At 43.1% G+C, this 22,057-nt stretch overlaps 1 protein-coding gene across 3 annotated transcripts in view; it reads right to left on the bottom strand.

Moving 5' to 3' along the window:
• The window catches only part of DAAM2 (dishevelled associated activator of morphogenesis 2), a 3,932,565-nt gene that overhangs the window by 2,091,110 nt on the left and 1,819,398 nt on the right, over positions 1 to 22,057 (bottom strand). For all 3 annotated transcript variants that reach the window (XM_044084849.1, XM_044084851.1, XM_044084855.1), the window contains exon 10: positions 8,898 to 9,015. In XM_044084849.1, coding sequence (XP_043940784.1) covers positions 8,898 to 9,015 — 118 coding nt within the window. The remainder of the gene's footprint in view (positions 1 to 8,897; positions 9,016 to 22,057) is intronic.

The following is a 22,057-nucleotide window of genomic DNA, read 5'->3' on the forward strand; positions in this document are numbered from 1 at the left end:
TCAGACATGGCTTTGTAAGACAAGCATAGATCGCCTCTTAGTAGATGATATGAGACAGAAAATAGCTGGAGTTTTTTGAGTCTGTCCATGTAGGGCATGTGTTTAAGGCCTATGATCCTCTTCGTGAGGTACTTTTGTGACCTCTCTAAGTGCTGCAGTTGTCTAGTGAAGTACATGCCAAATGGGGCATTAAAATCTATGGTTGGTCTAATGAGGTAAGAGTAGAGAGAAATGATGACATCTTTCTTCCTGGATGGAAAACCCTTGATAATGAGATTTGCCACATAGAAGGACTTTCTGACCACAGTGGCAATGTGGGGGTCGAAGGAGAGGTTGCTGTCAACCTGTGTCCCCAGATCTCTTATAACTCCTTCAGTGTTCAGTGGGCTCCCATCAATGTGGTAATTAGTGGGAACTGAGTTTTTCCCAAAGGGGATGACTATGCATTTTTTGGCATTAAGCTTAAGGCCATGGTATTGACACCAGTCATTGGTCTCAGTGAGGCCTTCCTCTGGGATGTGTGCATCACTTCGGGAGTTAATAATGGCTCCCAGCTTGCAATCGTCTACAAACTTGGTCAGCCAGAGTCCCTCCGTGTTGGCCTGGACTTCTGAGAAGTAGAGGCCAAACAGGAGAGGACCCAGGACCAATCCTTGTGGGATTCCACTCGTGACTGGTCGGCAGTCTGAATTGGAGTCCACTGCTTTCACACTGTGGGTTCTATTTGTGAGCCAATTTGCAACCCACCTAACTTTATAGGGGTTGATACCTAGTTTGGTGAGTTTATCAATAATTCCTGAGTGAGGAATGGTATCAAAGGCCTTGGCCAGATCAAGGTAGGCTGTATGAAGTGCCTTACCCTCATGCACAGCTCTGGTGACTGACTCAAAAAGTCAACCAGGTTCATCAGGCATGATCTACCTTTCACAAAACTAAATTGCGTGGGATCTAGAGTATGGAGATTCCCTACATCCTTGTTAATTAGGTCCATGATGATGCACTCCATAGCCTTACATATCAGACTTGTTAGGCTAATGGGGCGATAATTTCTAGGGTCTGTAGTCACTCCTCCTTTATGGAGAGGGATGAATGTAGCAGTACACCATTCAGAAGGGACAAAGCCTGAGGTGAGGCTGTGTGTGAACAGGGCACACAGATGTGGTGCCAATTCACTTTGTAATTCATGTAGAACACAGCCAGGGATATTGTCGGGTCCCATGGAAGCTGTATTCTTGGCCTTGGACAATGCAGTTTTAACCTGTGCTGCAGTAATGCTGGGTGCCTGGCATTCTTCCGGTATTGAGATTGGTCCTTTGGGGGGAGGAGTAAAGTTGGCACTGAATCTGTCTGCCAGTATGTTGGCAATATCTGTTGGCTCAGTATAGGAGGTACCATTGTGCAGTAACTCAGAGCAATTCTGGGTATTGCCATGGAGATTCTTGATATAACTATAAAAGGCTTTGTATTTGTTTTTAGTGTCTGCCACAATTCTGCCTTCATAGCTGGCTTTGGAGGTTTTGATGACAGATCTCAACTTTTTGTTGAGTCTACTAAGGCAATTTTTCCAGTCTTATGACTTCACCTTTTTCTGCAACAGTTTCTTCCTTCTGTTGTAGAGTTTATTAATGCCAGGGGACCACCAGATTGACTTCCTTTTTTTGGAGGAGAGCGTCTTGGTTCTTTTGGGTATGGCTAGTTCCATGCATTTATGTACATGTTCGTACAGTGCACTGGTGTATGATTTGGCAGTCATGCATCTATTTTCCATTGGCATAGGCTGTGAAGTTAGCCAACTCTGTTTTTAGGAGTCCAAAGTCAACTTTGGAGAAGGTTTTCCATAGTGGATACCTTTACGAGGGGGGTGAGTGAGATGTGGATTTCCATGGTGATTAGTTTGTGGTCGGATCTAACCAGGGAGAAATTGACTACTGATGTAGAGCAATGGTTGTCCATGTTAGTAATAACCAAGTCAAGGATGTTGCTTCCTCTAGTAGGAGTAAGAATGAGCTGGAACAGGGCATTAGAATTGATGAATTCCAGGAAGCATTGGGCCAGTGCATTGGTGCATGAGTAGTTTTCTCAGCTGATGGAGGGGTAGCTGAAGTCACCTAGTATGAGTGTGTTGGGTCGGATCTTAATAGTTTCCAGAGTGCTTAAGAATGTGGAGTGAGTCGTGGGACATGGTTGGGGACCTATAGCAGGCTATGACCTGAATCGCCGTCTTACCCAATGTTAGTTGTACCTGGAGTATTTCAGATGCGTTACGCTGTGCTACTGGTCTGGAGGTGTGCATATCCTTTATGAATATGGAGACACCACCACGTTTGGAGTGTCGGTGCATGTTCTGGGGCCGAAAGGTTTGGAATGAGTTATAGCCTGGTAAAGCAGGGGTGCTTTCTGCTGCTTTAAACCAGGTCATCTTTACAGCACAAATGTTTGATGATGGTCTATGCATGTGGTGGACATATGTGTAGTGGATGTAGTGGATGTGTTCTTGATAACCTTGTCTGTATGTGAGATTTTTGCCTCCAGTGAAACTGTATATGTGCATCTCTCACATACTGTGCTTGATTCTTTAAGGATTAATTGGTTGTCTGTGAAAATTAGGCAATTGCTACATTGTCTCAGGAAGCCAATATCTACCAGTCTGGCTATGGAGATATTTGGAAACTGCATTTGGGAAGGCTACTGTAGGTTATGGACTGGATTATATACAGGTCTCCTTGGGTGATCTCTGTGGTTTGGCACTAGACTAAGTTAGATTGTGCTAAGATATAATAGTAGTGCTATTTGACAGTAGTGCTGTTTAATGTGCTGGAGGTGATTTGTAGTAAGGGAGGATTACTCAAGTGCAACATTGGTTTGCAGGGTGGGCACTTAGTATTATGAATTTATGGAAAACATTGGGTGAGAAAGTACTTAAACAGGATACACAACAGCAATGAAATAGGGGAGATAGGGACTCTAGAAGTCATATTACTACAAGGGGGAAAACCGGAGACACAGCCTTTTAACACAACAAGATAAGAGAGAGAAAAACTCAAACTGGAGCTCCAGTCTTATAGTCCTATTGTTACAATTTCAGAAACTTTTAGCTTAATGTCTGAGTGTGTGTGTATGGTGTGGGGGGGGGGGGGGCAGAATCAAAGAAATGGGGAAAAAACAATAGCAAGATAAACAGAAAGACAGTGGAACAAAACTTCAATGTGCAAATTACTGCTCTGAGCTTTTCACTGTGCAACAGCTTTCTTTTAGCCGCACTAAGTTACAGTTTTCAGTTCTAAGAGAACTTTTTTGTAGACAGATCTACTTTTGGGTTTTGTGTCTGTACAGGGTACTGCTAACCTCTAGATATTATAACATCAAGAAATATTGCCTGAGGGTGTAATGTTACAACAAAACAACTTAAACTAACTTGACAAAGCAATTTCAAGTATTAGGGACCTTCAGAATGACCTAAAGGTAAAATCAACAAATAAAGCAAAAATAAAGCAGCAGTACTCTAAACATTTAAATGAAGTGCCATACCACTGGACAGAGCAGTGGTAAGCATTGTCACCTTACAGGAAGAGATTCTCCAGTTCGATTCGTAGCTGGGGTGCCTTCTGTGCAAAGTCTGCATTCCCTACCTGTGTTCGCGTGCGTTTCCTCTGGGTTCTCTGGTTTCCTCCCACATTACATGCGTCTGGAGCATTTCTCCTCGGGCCTCCACTGAAAATGGGCTCTATCCCAGCTGGTCTTTCCCAGTAAACAAATGATAAATAAATAAATAAAAGTGCAAAACAATAACATAAATCTCTTATCCATAAAGGATGGAGCAGGATTAACTCAGGACCCCCTCACAGTGTAGCGATGGTGCAAAGCAGATGGAAGTTCTGGGAAAATGAGCAGGAGACTATCTGTAGTAAGGGGTTTATTCAAATGCAATACTGGTTTGCTGGCGGAGCAATTAGTATGATGGATATATGGAAAACAATGGGTGAGAAAGTTCTTAAACAGGCTATACAACAGACAAAAGCAATGAAAGAGGGGAGGGAGAGACTTTGGAAGTCAGGCTACTACAAATGGGATAAGCCAGAAACGCAGCCTTTTAAAACCACAAGATAAGCATGGTAGGGCTGAGAAAATAAGTCAAACTGGAGCTCAAGTACTGGGGTTAGAATTTCAGTAACTTTTACCTTAATGTCTCATGGGGGGAGGCTGACTCAAAGGACAGGGGGTAAAAACAGTAGCAAGGTAAACTGGAATGCAACTTTAAGCAGGTATATACAGCTATAAAAAGTACTGAAGCACAAATCCTTGAGCAGAATTCACAATACTGCCACAGCTGCAGTGTCACCAGAGATTAAGGCACCAGACTACTGAAAAACAATTTTAAGCAGGTATGTATACCTATAAAAAGCACCAACGCTCAAATCCTGGAGCTGAATTCACAATACTGCTGCCAGTACTGCAATCCTAACACAGACTAAAGCACCAGACTATGCAGAAGTGTACCAGTAACAGTGTAATAAATGACCAAATGAGGCTTGATCACAGCCTGCCACAACTGTGAAAGAAGCTACATGACTGAGGCAGCAGACTGGGTTCAAAATATAAAAAAGTTACTTTTTACATGTAATTCTACTTATGGAAATAGAAGTGCAGTACAATGTATAAACAATGCCAAAATCTTGCAGTAATACACAATCTTCACACAACTGCAATGAAACTACAAGGCTAACGTCTCAGAACAAACCAAAAAATTCAGACAGATAACTTTTGACTAAACCATGGACAAAAAGCAGAGAAGTACAAAAAAAAAAGATTCACCACACAGGTTACTACAAGTGCAATTTAAAATATTTTATGGAAAATTTAAATAAAAAGTTTTTTTTTCTTCTTTTTTTGAAGAAAAACTTGTATCTCCTACCTGTCAAGAGTCTTGAAGACAAGACCTTAAATAATTATTTTTAGGTTCATAGGAGGATACTAGCCTAACTGCTCTGAAGGGTTGTTTTAAGACTTGCCAATAACCTGAGATCATAATCAAAACCTGTGCTTTGCATCTATGAGGTGATGACCTTAGCCATTATGCCAAACCTACCCCCCCCCCCTTTGTTAAAGTAAGATTGCTTTTCATTCCAACCAGAAGCCAGTGAAGTACATCCTAAGGTCAGTGATAAATATTCTGCGGATATTTGCCTACCTTGTCTTTACATCTCCACCCTTTGAAAACATATCAGGAAATAACTATTTTAATACTATACATGTGTATGAACAAACCTGTCCCTCTTATAATGCAGACTCATTAAATCTACTGCTTATTTTAAGTTTATCTGGGATGTTTACATTGTTACAACTGGAAAGAATGTGAATTCAGTCAAAACAACTTTTGTCAAAGAATTTATACTTGTACATTTCCTTCCCCTTTGGCAATAATGTTATTTTTAACAATTTAGTCTGCGGCTACACTAAGTGACTTAATTTAACATTCTGATGTCTAAAAGTTCACAATTATTATTGCTGTACTAGAATGTCAGTGTTAAACATGTAACCCCCCTTGTTAATTATTTTCCTATTAACAAATGTAACTTGTAAAAGAGGAATTTCACCTTTCAACACGACAATGACCGCAAGCATACATCCAAATCAACAGAAGAATGGCTTCACCAAAGGAAAATTAAAGTTTTGGAATGGTCCAACCAGAGCCCAGACCTAAATCCAATAGAAAATCAGTGGGGTGACCTGAAGAGGGCTGGGCACAAGAGACTCCCTCACAATCTGACAGATTTGGAGCACTTTTGTAAGGAAGAGTGGGCAAATATTGCCAGGTCAAGATGTGCCATGCTGATAAACACCTACCCAAGAAGACTGAATGCTGTAATTAAATCAAAAGGTGCTTCAACAAAGTATTAGTTTAAAAGTGTGCACATATATGCAACTAGCTTATTGTACGTTTTTTTTATTTTTTTATATTTATTCCCCTAACAGATTTGTTTTTCAATTGAATTGTACAGGTTATAGGTCACATTAAAGGTGGGAAACTTTTTGAAACTATATATTGTGGTCTCATTTTTTTATATCACAAAAACCTGGCTAACAGGGGTGTGTACCCCTTTTATATCCACTGTATCTGTCTGCTCTTTCAAGTGGTTGACTTCTGCTTTCAAATAATAATTCTTTGTAAATATTCGGGAGCCTGTTTCGTACTTCTGTTTGAAGATGGTGGCCCCTACTTGTTTCTTAAGGTTCTTAGCATACTTTTCCATTGACAACATCACTAATACTTAAATAATTTTCTCTCCATATCATTGGTAACTGTCCATTCTCCATATTAGGTTTTTGGTTTTTCATTTCCCCCTTTTCAGCTGAAATCAAGCAAGCATCCTCATCTGTGGAGAGCTGACAAAAGAACTAGAATTCGGCTAACAAACTGCCATTCAGCACCCTTGCCATTCCTCCAGTGCTCACATACATATGAATTTGTGCATATATACTGTGGGAAGAGCTACACCATACCACAAGCCTAATACTGCTATTCAGCATCCTTGCCATTCCTCCAGTGCTTACATATATATGAATTTGTGCATATATACTGTGGGAAGAGCTACACCATACCACAAGCCTAATATACTATTTAAACAGGCTCAGTAATCACATACTAACTTTAAATCACATCTTGGAAATAAGAACAGGTCATTTATATGCCTCTTACAAAATACAGAGAATCTTAGGTTCATAGGTTCATACTAGGCTATCTGCCCTAGGGCATTTATAAGCCTAGCCAGAGTATGTTTGGCTTTCGCCACCCATTTTAAATTAATTTTGCTATGCCCTTTTTCGAGGTTAGTATACTGTGCCTCTGTCTAACAATGACACAGAAGTGATACCCGGGGTAAACCTACGATCTCCCATCCACTCATCAAGATTCCTCTTGAAGACAGTCAATGAGGGACTCTGCCTAACCTGGACTGGGATTTTATTCCAGAGTGAAGGGAGCCTCTGGGTTATGAATCTGTCCCTCCAGCATGTCCTATTTATTTCAGTGCTGAGGTTCAAGTCTCGGCGTGTAGCTCGATGGGATTTGGATTTTTGAGGTGCAGCATGGCCCTTAATTCCGGGTTGGACATGGCTTTATACGTCAGGCACAGGTCACCTCTGAGCAGGCGGTATGCCACTGAGTAGAGCTGGAGTTTCTTTAACCGGGCAGCATATGGCATCTGTTTGAGCCCTTTGATCCTCTTGGTGAGGTACTTTTGGGGTCTTTCCAGTTGCTGCAGGTGTTTGGTAAGGTACACCCCAAAAGGGGCATTGTACTCAATTATGGGCCTGATGAGGGATGAGTACAGAGGCACGATGACCTCCCCTAATCTAGATGTGAATCCCTTCATGATTAGGTGGGCTATATAAAATGTTTTTCTAACCACTTTGGCCACGTGGTTGTCAAATGAGAGATTGCTATCAACTTGGGTCCCCAGGTCCCTAATGACTTCTTCTGTACTTAATGGATTACCACCTATGTGGTAATTTGTGGGCACTTTGTTTTTGCCAAAGGGGATGACTATACACTTTTTGGCGTTTAGCTTGAGGCCATGGCTCTAGCACCAGTTGTCTGTTTCTATGAGGCCCTTCTGGAGGATGCTTGTGTCGGCTGGAGAGTCGATTATGGCGCCCAGTTTGCAGTCATCTGCGAACTTGGTCAGCCACAGTCCTTCTGTGTTGGCCTGTACCTCAGAGAAATATATACCGAACAAGAGAGGTCCCAGGACTGAGCCTTGTGGGACGCCACTTGTAATGGTTTGGAGTCTGACATGGCTCCAGCAATTCTAACCATGTGGGTTTTGTCCTTGAGCCAGTTTGCAACCCATCTAGTGACATAGGGGTTTATATTTAAGCTAGTGAGCTTATCTATAATGCCCGAGTGGGGTATTGTATTGAAGGCTTTTGCGAGATCCAGGTAGGCTGTGTGGACCACCTTCCCTTCGTCAATGGCCTTGGTGACTGTTTCAAAGAAGTCGACCAGGTTTAAGAGGCAGGATCTGCCCTTAACAAAGCCAAACTGGGTAGGATCCAGTGTCTGTAGGTCCCCAATATCTTTATTTATGAGGTCCGTGATGATCCTTTCCATAGCTTTGCAGACCAAGCTAGTCAGGCTTATGGGGCGATAGTTTCCAGGGTCCGTTGAGGCACCACCTTTGTGGAGAGGGACCACTGTTGCTGTACGTCACTCTTTGGGTACATATCCTGTAGTAAGGCTGAGATTGAGCAGTAGTTTTATGTTTGGGTTTAGCTCTTCTTGGAGTTCATATAGGACGCAGCCCGGGACACCGTCTGGTCCCATTGATGCTGTGTTTTTTGCTTTTGCATGATTCATAAACATCAAAATGACAAAAATGAGAGAAATGTAAAAAAAATGCTTTAAGTGAAGTACAGTTTACAAATGAAAAAAGTAAATTAATTCAGAAATGACATCAATAAAAATATCTTAAACACTCTACAGTTTAGAGCAATAAATAGGTATGCAAGCTGTTTTTTTTAAACTACAAACTCAAGTGATGCCAAGAATGGATTGCTATGCGTACTTATTACACAAGGGCATAGCTGTAGTTTTGTAAGGACGGTTTTATATTATTTATTTTACTTACCCTTTGTTGACCAGGTTATTCCCGCTAGAATGATGGTCTTTTTTTAGGACAGGCCTAAGGCAGTATTTGTACTAATTAGGGGAAATTTGGCTAGGCCATCAGGGACATTCTCCTACTTTTTTTTTTTGATAAGTACCATACGATAATTCGCATCAACCTTAACTACCACCAAGTCATGCAGACCTCAGTTTAACTCCTCATATGAGGGATAATTTTAACAGTTTTTTGCTGGAAACAATGATTTAAAGGAAAACAAAACTATTAACTTACGTGACATCTGCAAGCAGTGATGCAGTATTGATAACAAATGAGGGTAAGCATCTGTGTGATTTACTTTCTTTTTGATTAGTTCAAACATCTGTGAAGCACTCTTGGTGTCAATGTGCACCTAAACAAGAAATGCAGGAGACAGACACATTAATGTTGTTTATAAAATGGCTGAGAACTTACTTCAGAAAAGAAAGTACAAAGATATGTGCGTATGCTGTTAATCAGTGAACAAGCCACAAAATATAAATTACAAAGTCTCAGGCTTGAAAGCTTCAGCATATTACAAAGTTCTGTTTCTTAAGTGAAATATCAAAAATGCAACCTTTGGGGAGCACAAACATCTTTACAAATCTGCAAAAATGGAAACACTGCTTTGTGGTATTAGAACTGTTTGAAAATAGTGAAGCATAAATGCAACAGAAATCAAAGTAAAATTATATGACTAGTGGACAAAAGAAACCAAAGTAAAATCTCCATGTGCAGACAGTAGCAGTGTCATTTCCTTCCCCACACTGGCCTCAGACTAGCCTGAGGCAGCCTGATATGAACTATTTAATCACGGGTACTTAAACAACACTTTCAATGGTTTCACTTCTGAATGTTTGTTTAGTAAGTATAGTTCAAGAAATAAGTAACAAGTTAGCTTTATTTGACTTCTGATAGGACTTTTGATCTTTTCAGTGCCATATTTTCTTCTCTCATGAAAAAGTGTGATTACTGTAATACTATAAATCCCAAGTGCTATATTTCCTCAATTTTGCACTTTTATTGCAGTAAACTTGGCTTCTGGATCCATGTTCATAAATTTTCAATGCACAAAATCCAGTTAAAACTGGCTGCTTGACAAGAAAGCTATTTTAAGGCATCATCTTCATCATCATCATCAAACCCCTTTTTCCCATTTTCTACATGGGGTCAGAGTACCGCTTCAACCGTCTCCATATCTATCGAGCCAATGTCATTCTCCTACCTTCTTTGATAGTCAGTCCTGACTGTCAGGGTCTATACTACGCGATCGAAGACACTTGTTTTCGAACGAGTAATATTCAAACCCAAAACATCGAAAACACTAAACCAAGAACGGCCACGTCCACAAATTTTTTCCTAAAGAAAAAATTCACAAGGCCGCAACCAAACAACACAAACTTCACAATCCTAATCAAGTGGGGGGCTGCACCCCCCACACACCCTCCCTAACTAAATATACCACTTCTGAAATCGCTCAATGTTGGGGAAAAGGGCAAACCGTGGGAACGGCCAACTGAATTTTTTCCCTAGGAAAAAATATGTGGACATGTCCGTTCACGGTTTAGTGTTTTCGGTTCAAAAATTACGTGTTCGAAGACAAGTGTCTTCGATCACTTAATCGGGAACCGACTACCACAGATCATCTATCATACAATCAATCCATCTTTTTGCCAGATGTCCCTCTTTCCTCTTGCCTTCTTCCTGTCTTCCCCAAATCTTCTTCACGAGTGTCTTCTGCTTTTCTGCACATGTGCCCGAACCATTGTAATCTGTTTTCTTTGACCATCTCTGCAACTGGAGCTACTTGAGCTTCTGCTCTGATGCAGTGGAGGATATAGGCTATGGCACAGTGGCGTGTGCCTCCTCCATTTGCTACTTTGATCTAAACATCTACTACCATACCTGCTACACATCACTTAATTTAATTTTTAGATATTTCCAAGATTACTATTTGCTTCTCAGGATGCTGTTATGTAGGTTAGACTGCACCACGTATGATGGTAGACCACTGGTGAGCCATAAAATGCAGAAAGCGCAAGGTATCTAAAGGTAAAGATGAAAATGAAGTTGTCTGCAGATCTTAAAGACACCCTTACTGCACCCTTTTCTTCTGTACATTTGAATTTTTAGCCTCACAAGACCCTCTCGCATGAATTACTGATTGGCTGTCTCTTTTCATGACTGAAAGACAACAGCCAGTGTTGTTTTTTTTGGCTTCTTAATATTTCATTATAAAATCATTCCCACCAGCTCTTTTTTTTTTTAATAGCTCCTAGAAACACGTCATTATGACCCGTCTGCTGCTGCAGACTGGACATAAAGGTCAGCTGACTTGTTCCAGCTTTGCTATTAGCTGAGCCATGCTATATTCATAAAGACTTCTGTGACAGGACAGTAGCAGCACTTGGCGCCTAACTCAGTGCTTTTTCGGTTTATTTTTTCAAAAAACAAAAGCATCTACTTTTGTTTTTGCTGCTGCTGTTAAGAGAAATTAGGTTATAATCATTTTTGTGTTTTTTTTTTTTTTTTTTTTTAAAGAAACAAGAAAAGAGGTAATCCATTACAGGCAAATTGCTACAACTTTCTTGACCTGACTGCAACAACAGTGGCTGGAGTTAGTTTTACAACTTTGTAGTGTCTCTTTCTATTTCAATCTCTCTCTCTCTCTTGCTCAACTCCCACCAGGGGGATGGGAGTTGAGCAAGAGAGAAAGAGAAATAGAAACCTTTACAAAACACAGCAGAAGAAGTGCAGTTAGTAGCAAATATTCTTCTGTAGTGAATGCGTAATTTATATGACTGTCCAGAATTTGCTGTTGTCTTTCCAAATAAAAATGTATCTGCAGCCAGTATGGCAGAGCATACCTCTCAACTGCAGATTTTTGCCCCATATTTTTGGTCCACTTCTCATAAGTTTTTTTTTTTTTTGGCAAATCATTGAATACTGTAGCCACTAAATAATGACAAGCATTTCTGTTTCGGACTTCATATCCTTTGGAAAATACATGCTAATGCAAAACCTGTTATTCTAGCAACTTTCTAAGTCTGTAAGAGCAATATCTAAAATCTGTCCCCATTATTTTTGGCTTTGCCCGGATTTCTTGTGCTAAGAGGTTGATTGGTGTCTGGCAGAGCCAGCAGAAATAATACCACATTTTGTGACAGGGAGAGCAGCAGGAATAGAAGGATTCTGGTTTCTGGTGGGTGAAAGAAAGAAGTAGCTGCAAAAATGGTCTGCAGTTTGTCTAATAGGACAGCAGTCCCCAGTCACCGGGCCATGGTCTGGTACTGGGCTGTGGATCATTTGGTACCGGGCCGCCAAGCATGGCTTTAAACGAAAAAGTGAATGTGCGTATGTATATGTATGAGTGGGTTTATGTGTGTGAGTGAATGCATGCATGACGGTGTGTGTGTGTGTGTGTGTGTGTGTGTGTGTGTGTGTGTGTCAGACTGAACTGTCTGAGTGATCCCTGGCAGCAGCAATGAGGTTTGCATACTTCTCTACCATACCTCTCATACAATAACTCTGGATCACACCTCTCAACCTCTTAGAGCAAAAAATCTGGACAAAGGCCAGAAATAGGGACACATTTAAGTACTGCTCTTACAAACTTAAAAAGTAGATAGAGATACAGGTTTTGCATTAGCATGTGTTTTCTGAAGGGTATGGAGTCTGAAACACAGCCGTCTGTCATTATTTTCTGACTTCAAACCTCAATGATCTGCCAGTGATTTGCCAGAAAAAAACAATTTTAAGAGAAACAGACTAAAAATATGAGGCGAAAATCTGTACAGTTGCAAGGTATGTTAGACAGAGCCAAATAATAGGGACAGATTTTAAATATTGCTCTTATAAACTTAGAAAGTCAATACGGTTGCAATTACCTTTACGTACCTCTTGACCACAGTAGAGCAATGTTATGCTGTTAAGCAGAATGTACATTTTTTTGTGTGTAATTATTGCCAATTGTCTTTTTATTGTACTTTAAAGCTTTTCTCCCCAGGTCTCAACTGAAAATGGACTTCTAGTCCAGTCGGGCCTCTTCGGTAAACAAATTTATCACAGGATTATAAGATCATAGGAGGTTACTAGGCTATTGATCCTGAGATCCATATAAGCCTAGCCAAGAGTTTGGCCCAAGTTTAGAGAAATCAGCACCCGATGACCCTGTCCAGCACGGACACGAGTGGAATCCTAGGGGTATATTTTCTGTTTCCCATCCAGTTATCCAGGGTGCGTTTAAAAAGGGGTAAAGAGGTACTCTGCTTGATGTGGAAAGGGAGTCTATTCCATAGATGGGGGAGTCCCTAGAACACAAATATGTCCCGTCAACAAGTCTTGTTGATGTCACAGACCAGGTTGAGCCCACGCATGTGGGTTACTTGAGTGAAACTTGACTTGTGGATATGCAGCAGTCCCATCAAGATGGGGTCTGTAATCATCTTGTATGCAGACGGAGGTCACCTCTGAGAAGTCTTTATGAAACTGAGTAGAGGGATAGGCCTTTTAGCCTGTGTATGGCAGATGTTTGAGGCCCTGGATTCTCCTGGTGAGGAACCTCTGTGGTCTCTCCAGCTGCTGCATGTGCTTTGCAAGGTACATGCTGAAAGGAGAATACAGGGATGTTATGACCTCCTTGTCCCTGGATGAGATACCCTTACTTATGAGGTGGGTCACGTAAAAGACTTTCAGTACAATGGAAGCAACATGGTGGTCAAAAGTCAAGTTGCTATCGACCTGGGTGCCCAAAATGCTCCTGACTGATTGCATGCTTAGGATATTGTTATTAATGTTATAATTTATGGGGACATCACTCTCCCCAAAGGGGATGACGATGCATTTTTTGGTATTCAGCTTGAGGCCATGTTTCTGGCACCAGTCATTTGTCTGAGTGAGACCCTCTTGAAGGATGTCCATATCACTAGGGGAATTGATGACAGCACCCAGCTTGCAGTCATCTGCAAACTTAGTCAGCCATAGCCCACTGGTTTTGGCCTGCAACTCAGAAAAGTATATCCCAAATAACAGAGGCCCCAAGACCGAGCCCTGGGGTATGCTGCTTTTTATGGGTCTACTGCTTGAGGTGGCTTCCCCTATTATGACTAGGTGGGTTCTATCAGTGAGCCAATTTGCTACTCATCTGGTAACATATGGATTGATTCCTATTTGAGAGAGTTTATCTATTATGCCTGACTGGGGAACAGTGTCAAAGGCTTTGGCTAGGTCAAGGTAGGAAGTGTGCACTGTCTTCCCCTTGTCCACGGCTTTGGTGACTGTCTCAAAGAAGTCGATCAAATTTAACAGACATGACCTCCCCTTGATGAAGCCAAACTGTGTGGGATCGAGTGTTTGGAGGTTGCCAATGTCCTTGTTAATGAGGTCCATGATAATCCATTTCATGGCCTTGCAGATCAGGCTAGTTAGGCTGATGGTATATAATTTCCGAGATCATTGGAAGCTCCACCTTTGTGTAAAGGGATGACAGTGGCTGTCCTCCACTCAGCTGGGATGAAGTCAGTACTCAGCCTTTGGTTGAATAGGGTGCCTAATGGTGCTGCAAGTTCCTGCCTGAGTTCACGTAAGATGCATCCTAGGATGTTATCGGGTCCCATGGAAGCTGTATTTTTTGCCTTTGAGACAGCAGTGATGACCTGTTCCCTAGATACAAGGGGAAGGGGGCAGGTACTGGGGATCTCCTGATTTACTGATGGGGGGGACAGAGGGGTAATGTTTTCAATGAATCTGTCAGCCAGCAAGTTTGCTATATCTTACTTTTTATTTTTATTTTATATTTATTACCAGGAAAGTCTGACTGGACCGAGGTCCTTTTTCAGCAGAGGCCTGGGGAGAAAAGCTACAGCACAGACAAATTATAATTTTATAAACATCAGTAAGAATACAGATGTAGTAATGACAGACAAAACAAAAGTTAACAAACATTTGAGAATTACTACACTCATAGCAAATATCAGGCACATAATGGAAACAAAGTTTTTTTTTTTTTCAAAGCAATTCACAGTTTTACATCATGAGGAAAAATATATATTTTTTATTTTGTGAAGCACATTAGCTGACAAAAAGACTAAGTCAAATAAATAAATAAATAAATGTTATGCACTTTATTATGTGTGCGCGATGGCCGGTCCATGGAAAACTGTCATACATGAAACTGGTTCTTGGTGCAAAAAGGTTTTAGGAGACCATTAGCAACTGGGATAGTGCAAGGCATAAACATGCACTGTCATGCCATCAGGCTGCAGCTTTGGGATGGATGGGCTTCAACTCTTATACATATATTTTTTGTTCTAGTGAGAAATGGCATTTAATGACAAGCCTTTGTGTGTGTGTGTGTGTGTGTGTGTGTGTGTGTGTGTGTGTGTGTGTGTGTGTGTGTGTTAATGTTATGTTCCCTTTTAAAAAGAAAAAAAAACATGGTATCCCTCGAAGTCTCAGAAAACCCAGTACACAACCTATACTGGGTTAAAAGCAATCCAAGATGAAACTTCACAGTGTGGGGGGTGTGAAGTTCACTCCTTGAATTATGTTATACACCTAGTTCACTAATAAAAATTGAACAGTTCAATTTTTATTAGTGAACTAGCTGCATAACAAAATTCAAGGAGGGAACTTCACAACTTTCACACTGTGAAGTTTCTTCTTCTTTTTTTTTTTTTTTAATGTTCCCTTTTAAAATCCTGTCAGGCAACCAGATAATTGCATTACTAGCACCAGCTATTATAAAGACAGTCAACCATATATCTCAGTCACCGTCCATATTACCTTGTATTTTTGCCTGTTTTTTTATTTTCTGTTAACTCACTGGAAATTACAGTCAGTCACAATGACATACATACTTCATATTGTTCAAAAAATATATGTTGATGAAAATTATTTGTCCTATCAGAGTAATATTTAAAAACTGTCCCTGGTTTTTGGGCCTTTGATCCACTCCATTATTTTGGCTTTGGCTGATTGTGTGCATGTGTGTGTCAGGTGCAGGCTGATTTTGAAAGCAAAGGACACTTACATGTCAAATGCAAAAAAAAGTATGCCTATTTTGGCAAGAAGGGACACATCTACATCTCCAAGAGAAAGAGTGTAAAATAAATTAATATGCTGTGCTTCTTTCACTTTTCTTACAATCAAACATCAGAGTTATACACAGAAATTGAATGTCTTTTTGGAGGTAGAGGATGAGGAGGCATGCTGCACATCAAAGCAAAAGACTATTACATAATCATTACTGAATAAAAGTGATGTAGTATGTTGGAGGTCATTATACATATAACAACATCATGCTGAAATCCATCCATCCACCCATCCATCCATCCATAACCCCTTTCTCCTACTTTTGCACATAGGGACAAGGTGTCACTTCAACACTGACAATCATCTAGAAAAAGAGTTATGTACTTACCAGAACTTAGTATCTGTGCTATCCGGTGTCATTATTCATCACAGATTGGTCTTGGAACCCACCTCAGATCCGAGCTGGCAACTTTCTCAGAAAGATCCAGAGCTCAAGCTCTTCCCCTCCCATAATCCCTTGCTACCTTCTACCCCTCAGACTGAGTTTGCTAAATTAGTAGAAATGCAGAAATACCTGTATTAGGAGGCCATAAAAAGATTGATGTACTTACCATAACTTGGCATCTGTGTTATCCTTTGTTACTAATCATCACTATTGGGTCTTGAATCCAACATCGTATCCAAGCTGTCAACTTTACAGACAGCTCCTAGGCTCATGCTTCTCCCACTCCATTGATCCCTTGCTGCCTTCTAACCCCTCAGATCGAGTTTGCCCTGGAGGACCTTGATCACCAGCTAAGACATCTCCACATCCTCTAGATCCTACAGGACAGAGGATGGAGGGAGGGATAGTGATGAATTGTGACATAAGATAACAAAGACACCAAGTTATGGTAAGTGCATAACTTATTATCTGATGTTATCCATGTCACTATTCCTCACTTTTGCGTCAGAGTCCCCAGCTACCCTGAATCCTGGGTGGCCTCATGGAATGACATGCTGAAGAACTATGGAGCCAAAGAAGCCCTGTTCCAGGAGACAATGTCAAGTTTGTAGTGACTAACAAAGGTGTTAGGAGAAGACCAGGTGGCTGCCACACAAATGTTATCTATGGAATGACGGGTAAGATAGACAGCTGACATAGTCATTGACCTAGTGGAATGAGCTCTGATTGGACCTGGTAAGGATACACCTTTGGATGAATAAGCAAAGGAAATGCACATTGAAATCCAATGGGAGATAGTTATTTTGGACACCACCTGACACCCCCTGTTAAGAGAGAATGCCACAAACAGTTGATCAGATCTGTGGAAACTCTTTGTCCTAGCTAAGTATAAACGTAATTGTCTATGCACATCTAGTGTACACAAGAGATATTCCCATTTATTAGCAAAATTTGGGAATAAAACTGGCAATTGGACTGACTGGTTCAGATTTGCTTCTGTGGCAACCTTAGGTATGAATGAAGGGTTAGTTCGAAGGGCCACTCTGTCTTTATGAAAAACCAGGAAAGGGGGTTTGACAGAAAAAGCCTGCAATTCTGAAACTCTTTAAGCTGAAGTATTGGCTACTAGAAAAGCCACCTTCCATGACAAGAATATGATACGACATGTGGCACCAGGTTCAAATGGATTCTGTGTGAGAGATTACAGCAGAAAGGAAAGGTCCCAAGAAGGGGAAAAATCCTTGACAGGAGGTCAGAGCAGAAAACCCCTTTTAAAAACTCTTTACACAAGCGAGAGGAAAAGGTAGGTTCCTCGCAAACATGTACGTTGGAAATAGCTGTCAACTGCACTCTGATAGTCGAGAAGCTAGCTCCTTACTAAAACAGCAAAGACAAGAGGAGCAAGATATCTGAAATGGAAGCTAAAGCTGGATTGAAATTGTGCTGCTTAGCCCAAATAGAAAACCTTTTCCACTTACTGGTTTAAATCTTTCTAGTGGAGAGACCAGGATAATGTTCTTAATAGGACAAGGTAGCCTAGGCTGATTCAGGATAACTGGAAATGGACAAACCATGCAGTCAGACAAAGCATCTGGAGGTTGGGAATTGGAAGCTGAGAGGGATGGGAAATCAGATCTGGAATGGGATCTACAACCCAGGGTGGGTACTTCAAATGAGACCAAAAAAAGGGGAACCACACCTGCTAAGGCCAAAAAGGGGTGATGAGGATCGAGGTGGCCTTGAGGCGACGAGTTCTCTGAAGTACCCCGGGAATGAGAGGTAAGGCAGGATAGGCATAAAGGAGACCAGGGGGCCGATTATGAACCACAGCATCCCTGGGGGACTTCCTGTCTAGGGGAATCAGGGCGAAATACCGGCTGCATTTGTGGTTCAGAGGGGAAGCAAACAGATCGCAGCTTGGCTGACCCAGCGAAGGAAGATCTCTTTCGCAAGTGAAGGATTCTAGGGCCACTCTTGAGGGCTCAGGATTGCCCTGCTGAGTCTGTCTGCCAGCACGCTGGACTCTCCAGGAATATGCATTGCAATAAGAAAGCGTGCCAAGGACATTGCCCATTCCCACACTCTCATGGCCTCACGACCAGGCAGATATGAACGTGTGCCTCCTTGCTTGTTGATGTACCACACAACAGCCATGTTGTCCATGTGAACTGCAATGTTACTCAGAGGGAGGCAGTCCTGAAAGACTTGCAATGTGAAGAGGACTACCCTCATCTCCAGGACACTGTGCAGTTTGGTCTCTGGAGCGGACCGCATTCCTTGGACCATCCTTCCCTGTAAATGCCCCACCCCCCCCCACCCCAACAGTGAAGCATCCGAGGTCACTGTGGCACTGGGGGGAGGAAGAAAGAATAGTCTGCCTGACAGGAGGTCAGAAGACTGGATCCACCAAAGGAGATATGCCTGCAGTCTGGGGTGAGATGGATCGGGGTTGTCATTGGATGATACAGGAAAGACCACTGAACCAATAAAGTCCATTGTAGAACCTTCATGTAGAACTTGACTAACGGCACCAGATAGATTGCCGCCACCATGGTCCCTAAGGCCCTGAGAATGGGACAGATTGAGAAGACATCGAACATGAGATCTGATGAGGAGTGAGAGCGCTGCAATCTCCGACACAGTGTCCAGCTGGATCCCAATGAATTCCACATTCTGGGATGGAATTAGGTTACATTTGGTGAGATTTACTGTAATTCCTAACTGGTCGAATAGTTGGAGTAGGTAATGAGAGGCAGTGGCCAGACGATGCTTCTTGGGAGCTGTGAGGAGCCAATCATCGAGGTACGGAAACACCTGTAATTCCTGCAGTCTCAGGTGAGCTGCAACCACTGCCATGCATTTGGCGAACACCTGGGTGCTGTGGTGAGACCAAAGGACAGGGTCCTGAACTGGTAGTGATTGGCCCCTACTGGAAACTGGAGAAGTCTCCTGGAGTGCCTGTCTAGTTTTATACGATAGTACACGTCCTGGAGATCTTCGGAGCACATCCAGTCATCCTTGTGCAACAGAGGCACGATGGACTGGACAGTGATCATCCAGAACTTGGTCTTCTTGACAGAGAGATTGAGGCTGCTGTGATCCAGGACTGGAAGCAGGACTCTATCGTCTCTGGCACCCAAAAGAAGCAAAAGTAAGTTCCGGATTCTCATTGCCCTGGGGGGGACCTCTTGGACGTCTCTCTTTCGAAGAAGCTTGAGCGCTAGCTCCCTCTGATGGGGTAGTGCCTCAGGGATGTATCTCCTGACCAGAGGAGGAGACTGAGAAAAGGGCTACAATAACCCCTGGAAATGATGTTTAGCATCCAACGAACTTTTGTAATACTTGCCCAGGCCAAAGGGAGCAAAGACAAATGTCCCACAACTGCCTCCAGGGCAGGACAGTCGGATAGTTCTTCAGGAGCGCTACTGGGGCTTCTCAGAGAAGGGTTCCCTGAAGCCATGATTTTGCAGACCTCCTCCACCCCTGGGGCAGCATTTGCCATTGAACCCTCTCCCCTGACCTCTGGAAGAGGGCTCATCCTAGAAGACAGACTGCGACTTCTGAAATAATATTTTCCTATCCCCTCGCTGCATCTTGGAAAAGGAGCATTGAGGGGTGGAAAACATGATTCCTGCAGCTGACAAGTTCTTGCCTTCCTGCTCACTGCAGGTAAGAGTCTCTTTGACCAAAAGGCCAAGAAGGTTAGAACCATTGAAGTGGGCACTGGTGAAAGATGCCTTAAAGGACTCTGCAAATCTGCAAAGGTGCATCCAGGCATGTTAATGAATAGTGATGCCTGTGCTGGCTGCTCAAGAGGCCCCTTCTGTAGTGTTGGCAATCGGCCTCATGGATGAATTAGCCAGAGAAGAAAGTGTGGATAGTTTGGGGGACACCTTACTTAGTTCCCTGGGAGGTAGTACCTCAGAAAAGGATGTGGTAAGCTCCTTGACCAGGTCCCTTTGTAGTCGGGTAAAATGTGCCAGGTAGTTAAGCACCCACAGACCGAATTTAGCTAAGGTAAAAACACGCTTTCCATGCCTGTCAATCGCCCTGTACTCATGGTTGGGGGGTATGGACAGATGTGCTCTGTTCCGCCAGCTCTTTCTTGGTGGCAGCAACTACCATGATTGCATCAACTGGCATTCCTTTCGACCAGAACTGCTTGTCAGAAGAGAGACTAAGGAATTTGTCTGTGCTTTTGAGAACAGGCTCTACAATATCCGTCTCCTTCCATGCCGTGCTGGCGATAAGGTCTGCAAGTTTGTCTGCAGGGGGGGGGGGCCCAGGAGGTAGATGGTCCTGTCCTGAAAGCCTTCAGAAAGATGGACTCCTAAGAGGATGGAGGAGGGAAGACCAACCGCCCTTAAGCTTAAAGATTTCCAAGATATCTCCAAAGGAGACATCCTCAGGCGGAGATCTGGGGGATTGGTCCCCTTCATCGAGGTCCGTATCCTCTGTAAGCGACTCAGCAGAGGGGTCCAAGTGTCTCCTCTTAAACAATCACTTCCAGGGAACCTGGCCAGGGGTGGCTCGGGGGAGAGTTTGGAAGAGAGGGGGACCCCCAAGTGGGGCAGCTCCCATGAGAGGGCTGACCTGGGACAGGATGAGTAAGGTCTGCTTGGAGGGGCTGGGACAGTCCTTGTAAGGCTGGGGAGAAAACTCTCTGGGAGGAAAAAGTCTTCTGTATGACCCAGAAAGCCAAAGGGCTGGAAGATGCTCTGTCTGCATCCCTGCCAGGAAGGCCCACTTGGGGAGAAGAACCAGAGCAGGCCAGAACCTCTGGGCCTCTAGAAAGTACCAGCCCCATGCTGTTGGGGGCTGAAGCACCAAGGGGAAGGGACCGGTCTGAGAAAATGGGTCCATAACCCCCACCCAAGGACTCTGGGGCGACTGCTCAGGCCTGGGATTCCACCTGCCCGGGGGAGGCCGACCAGAAGCAGTCAGGGACTCAGACGGGGTAAGGACAGAAAGGTCTTCAGGGATCCCAGTCTTCCTCCCTGTGTGACCAAGGGCCAGAAAGTCTGAAACTAACCTGGTCGCACAAGGAGAAGTCAAAGAAGGGGTAGGAGATGGCCCCGTTAGCGAGATGGGCAGGGAACACAAGAAGCCCCAACTCAATCTGAGCCTTGAAAAAGGACCTCATCATCCTGTCCATATGGGAAGGGAGTAAACTCCTGGAGGACCTAGCTGGGTTGGGTGTCTCGATCCTGAGGACCTCCCCTGTAAGGAACAAAGTCTGTGCTTGGAGACTGGAGGGGAACTGCCCCAAGCCAGAACCTGAGGTGGAGTCCTCAATAACAATACTGGGATACGACACAGATCCCGGATCCGACCTCCTCAGATCTGATGACAAGGTAGGATCCAAATCCTTGGATCCCACATGCCTCAGATCTAAGGAAGCCAGATATGTGGTGGGTCCGGATCTGGCCAGATCTGAAGGCCTTGAACCGGAGACCTTGGATCCGGGAGTGAAATCCAGTGACGTCAGATCTAAGGGCTTTGGAGTGGAAGCCCCAGATCCATGACAGTCGCAGATCATAGGCTCCGAGGGAGTTGGATCCAACTGAGTTGAGGTTGGGGTCGGATCTGAGCCACTAGGATCCAATAGCCTCCTCTTTTTGGAAAAGGAAGACCCGCAGAGCACGGGGGCCTTCCTTTTGTGTTCAGAGGGTCCAGTCTTGGCAGGGGACTGAGCCAAGGGATCCCCATGAAATAACCCATTTAAAAGAAGTTTGTTTTGGCGCTCAACCAAAGCCATGGGGTTGAATACAGCAAAAATATTGCATTCAACCTCCAGGTGGTTAGTGCCCAAACAAAAAAGACATGCCTCGTCCGAATCAGAAATAGGCATCTTCAGACCGCAAGAGGAGCACCTTTTAAAGCCAGCTGGCTTATCAGACATGATAAACTACCTACTGCCAAAGAGGGATGCATAAAA

This window comes from Protopterus annectens, chromosome 1.part1, assembly GCF_019279795.1.
Source record: "Protopterus annectens isolate FY-2018-M chromosome 1.part1, PAN1.0, whole genome shotgun sequence".
Taxonomy (NCBI): Eukaryota; Metazoa; Chordata; order Ceratodontiformes; family Protopteridae; genus Protopterus; species Protopterus annectens.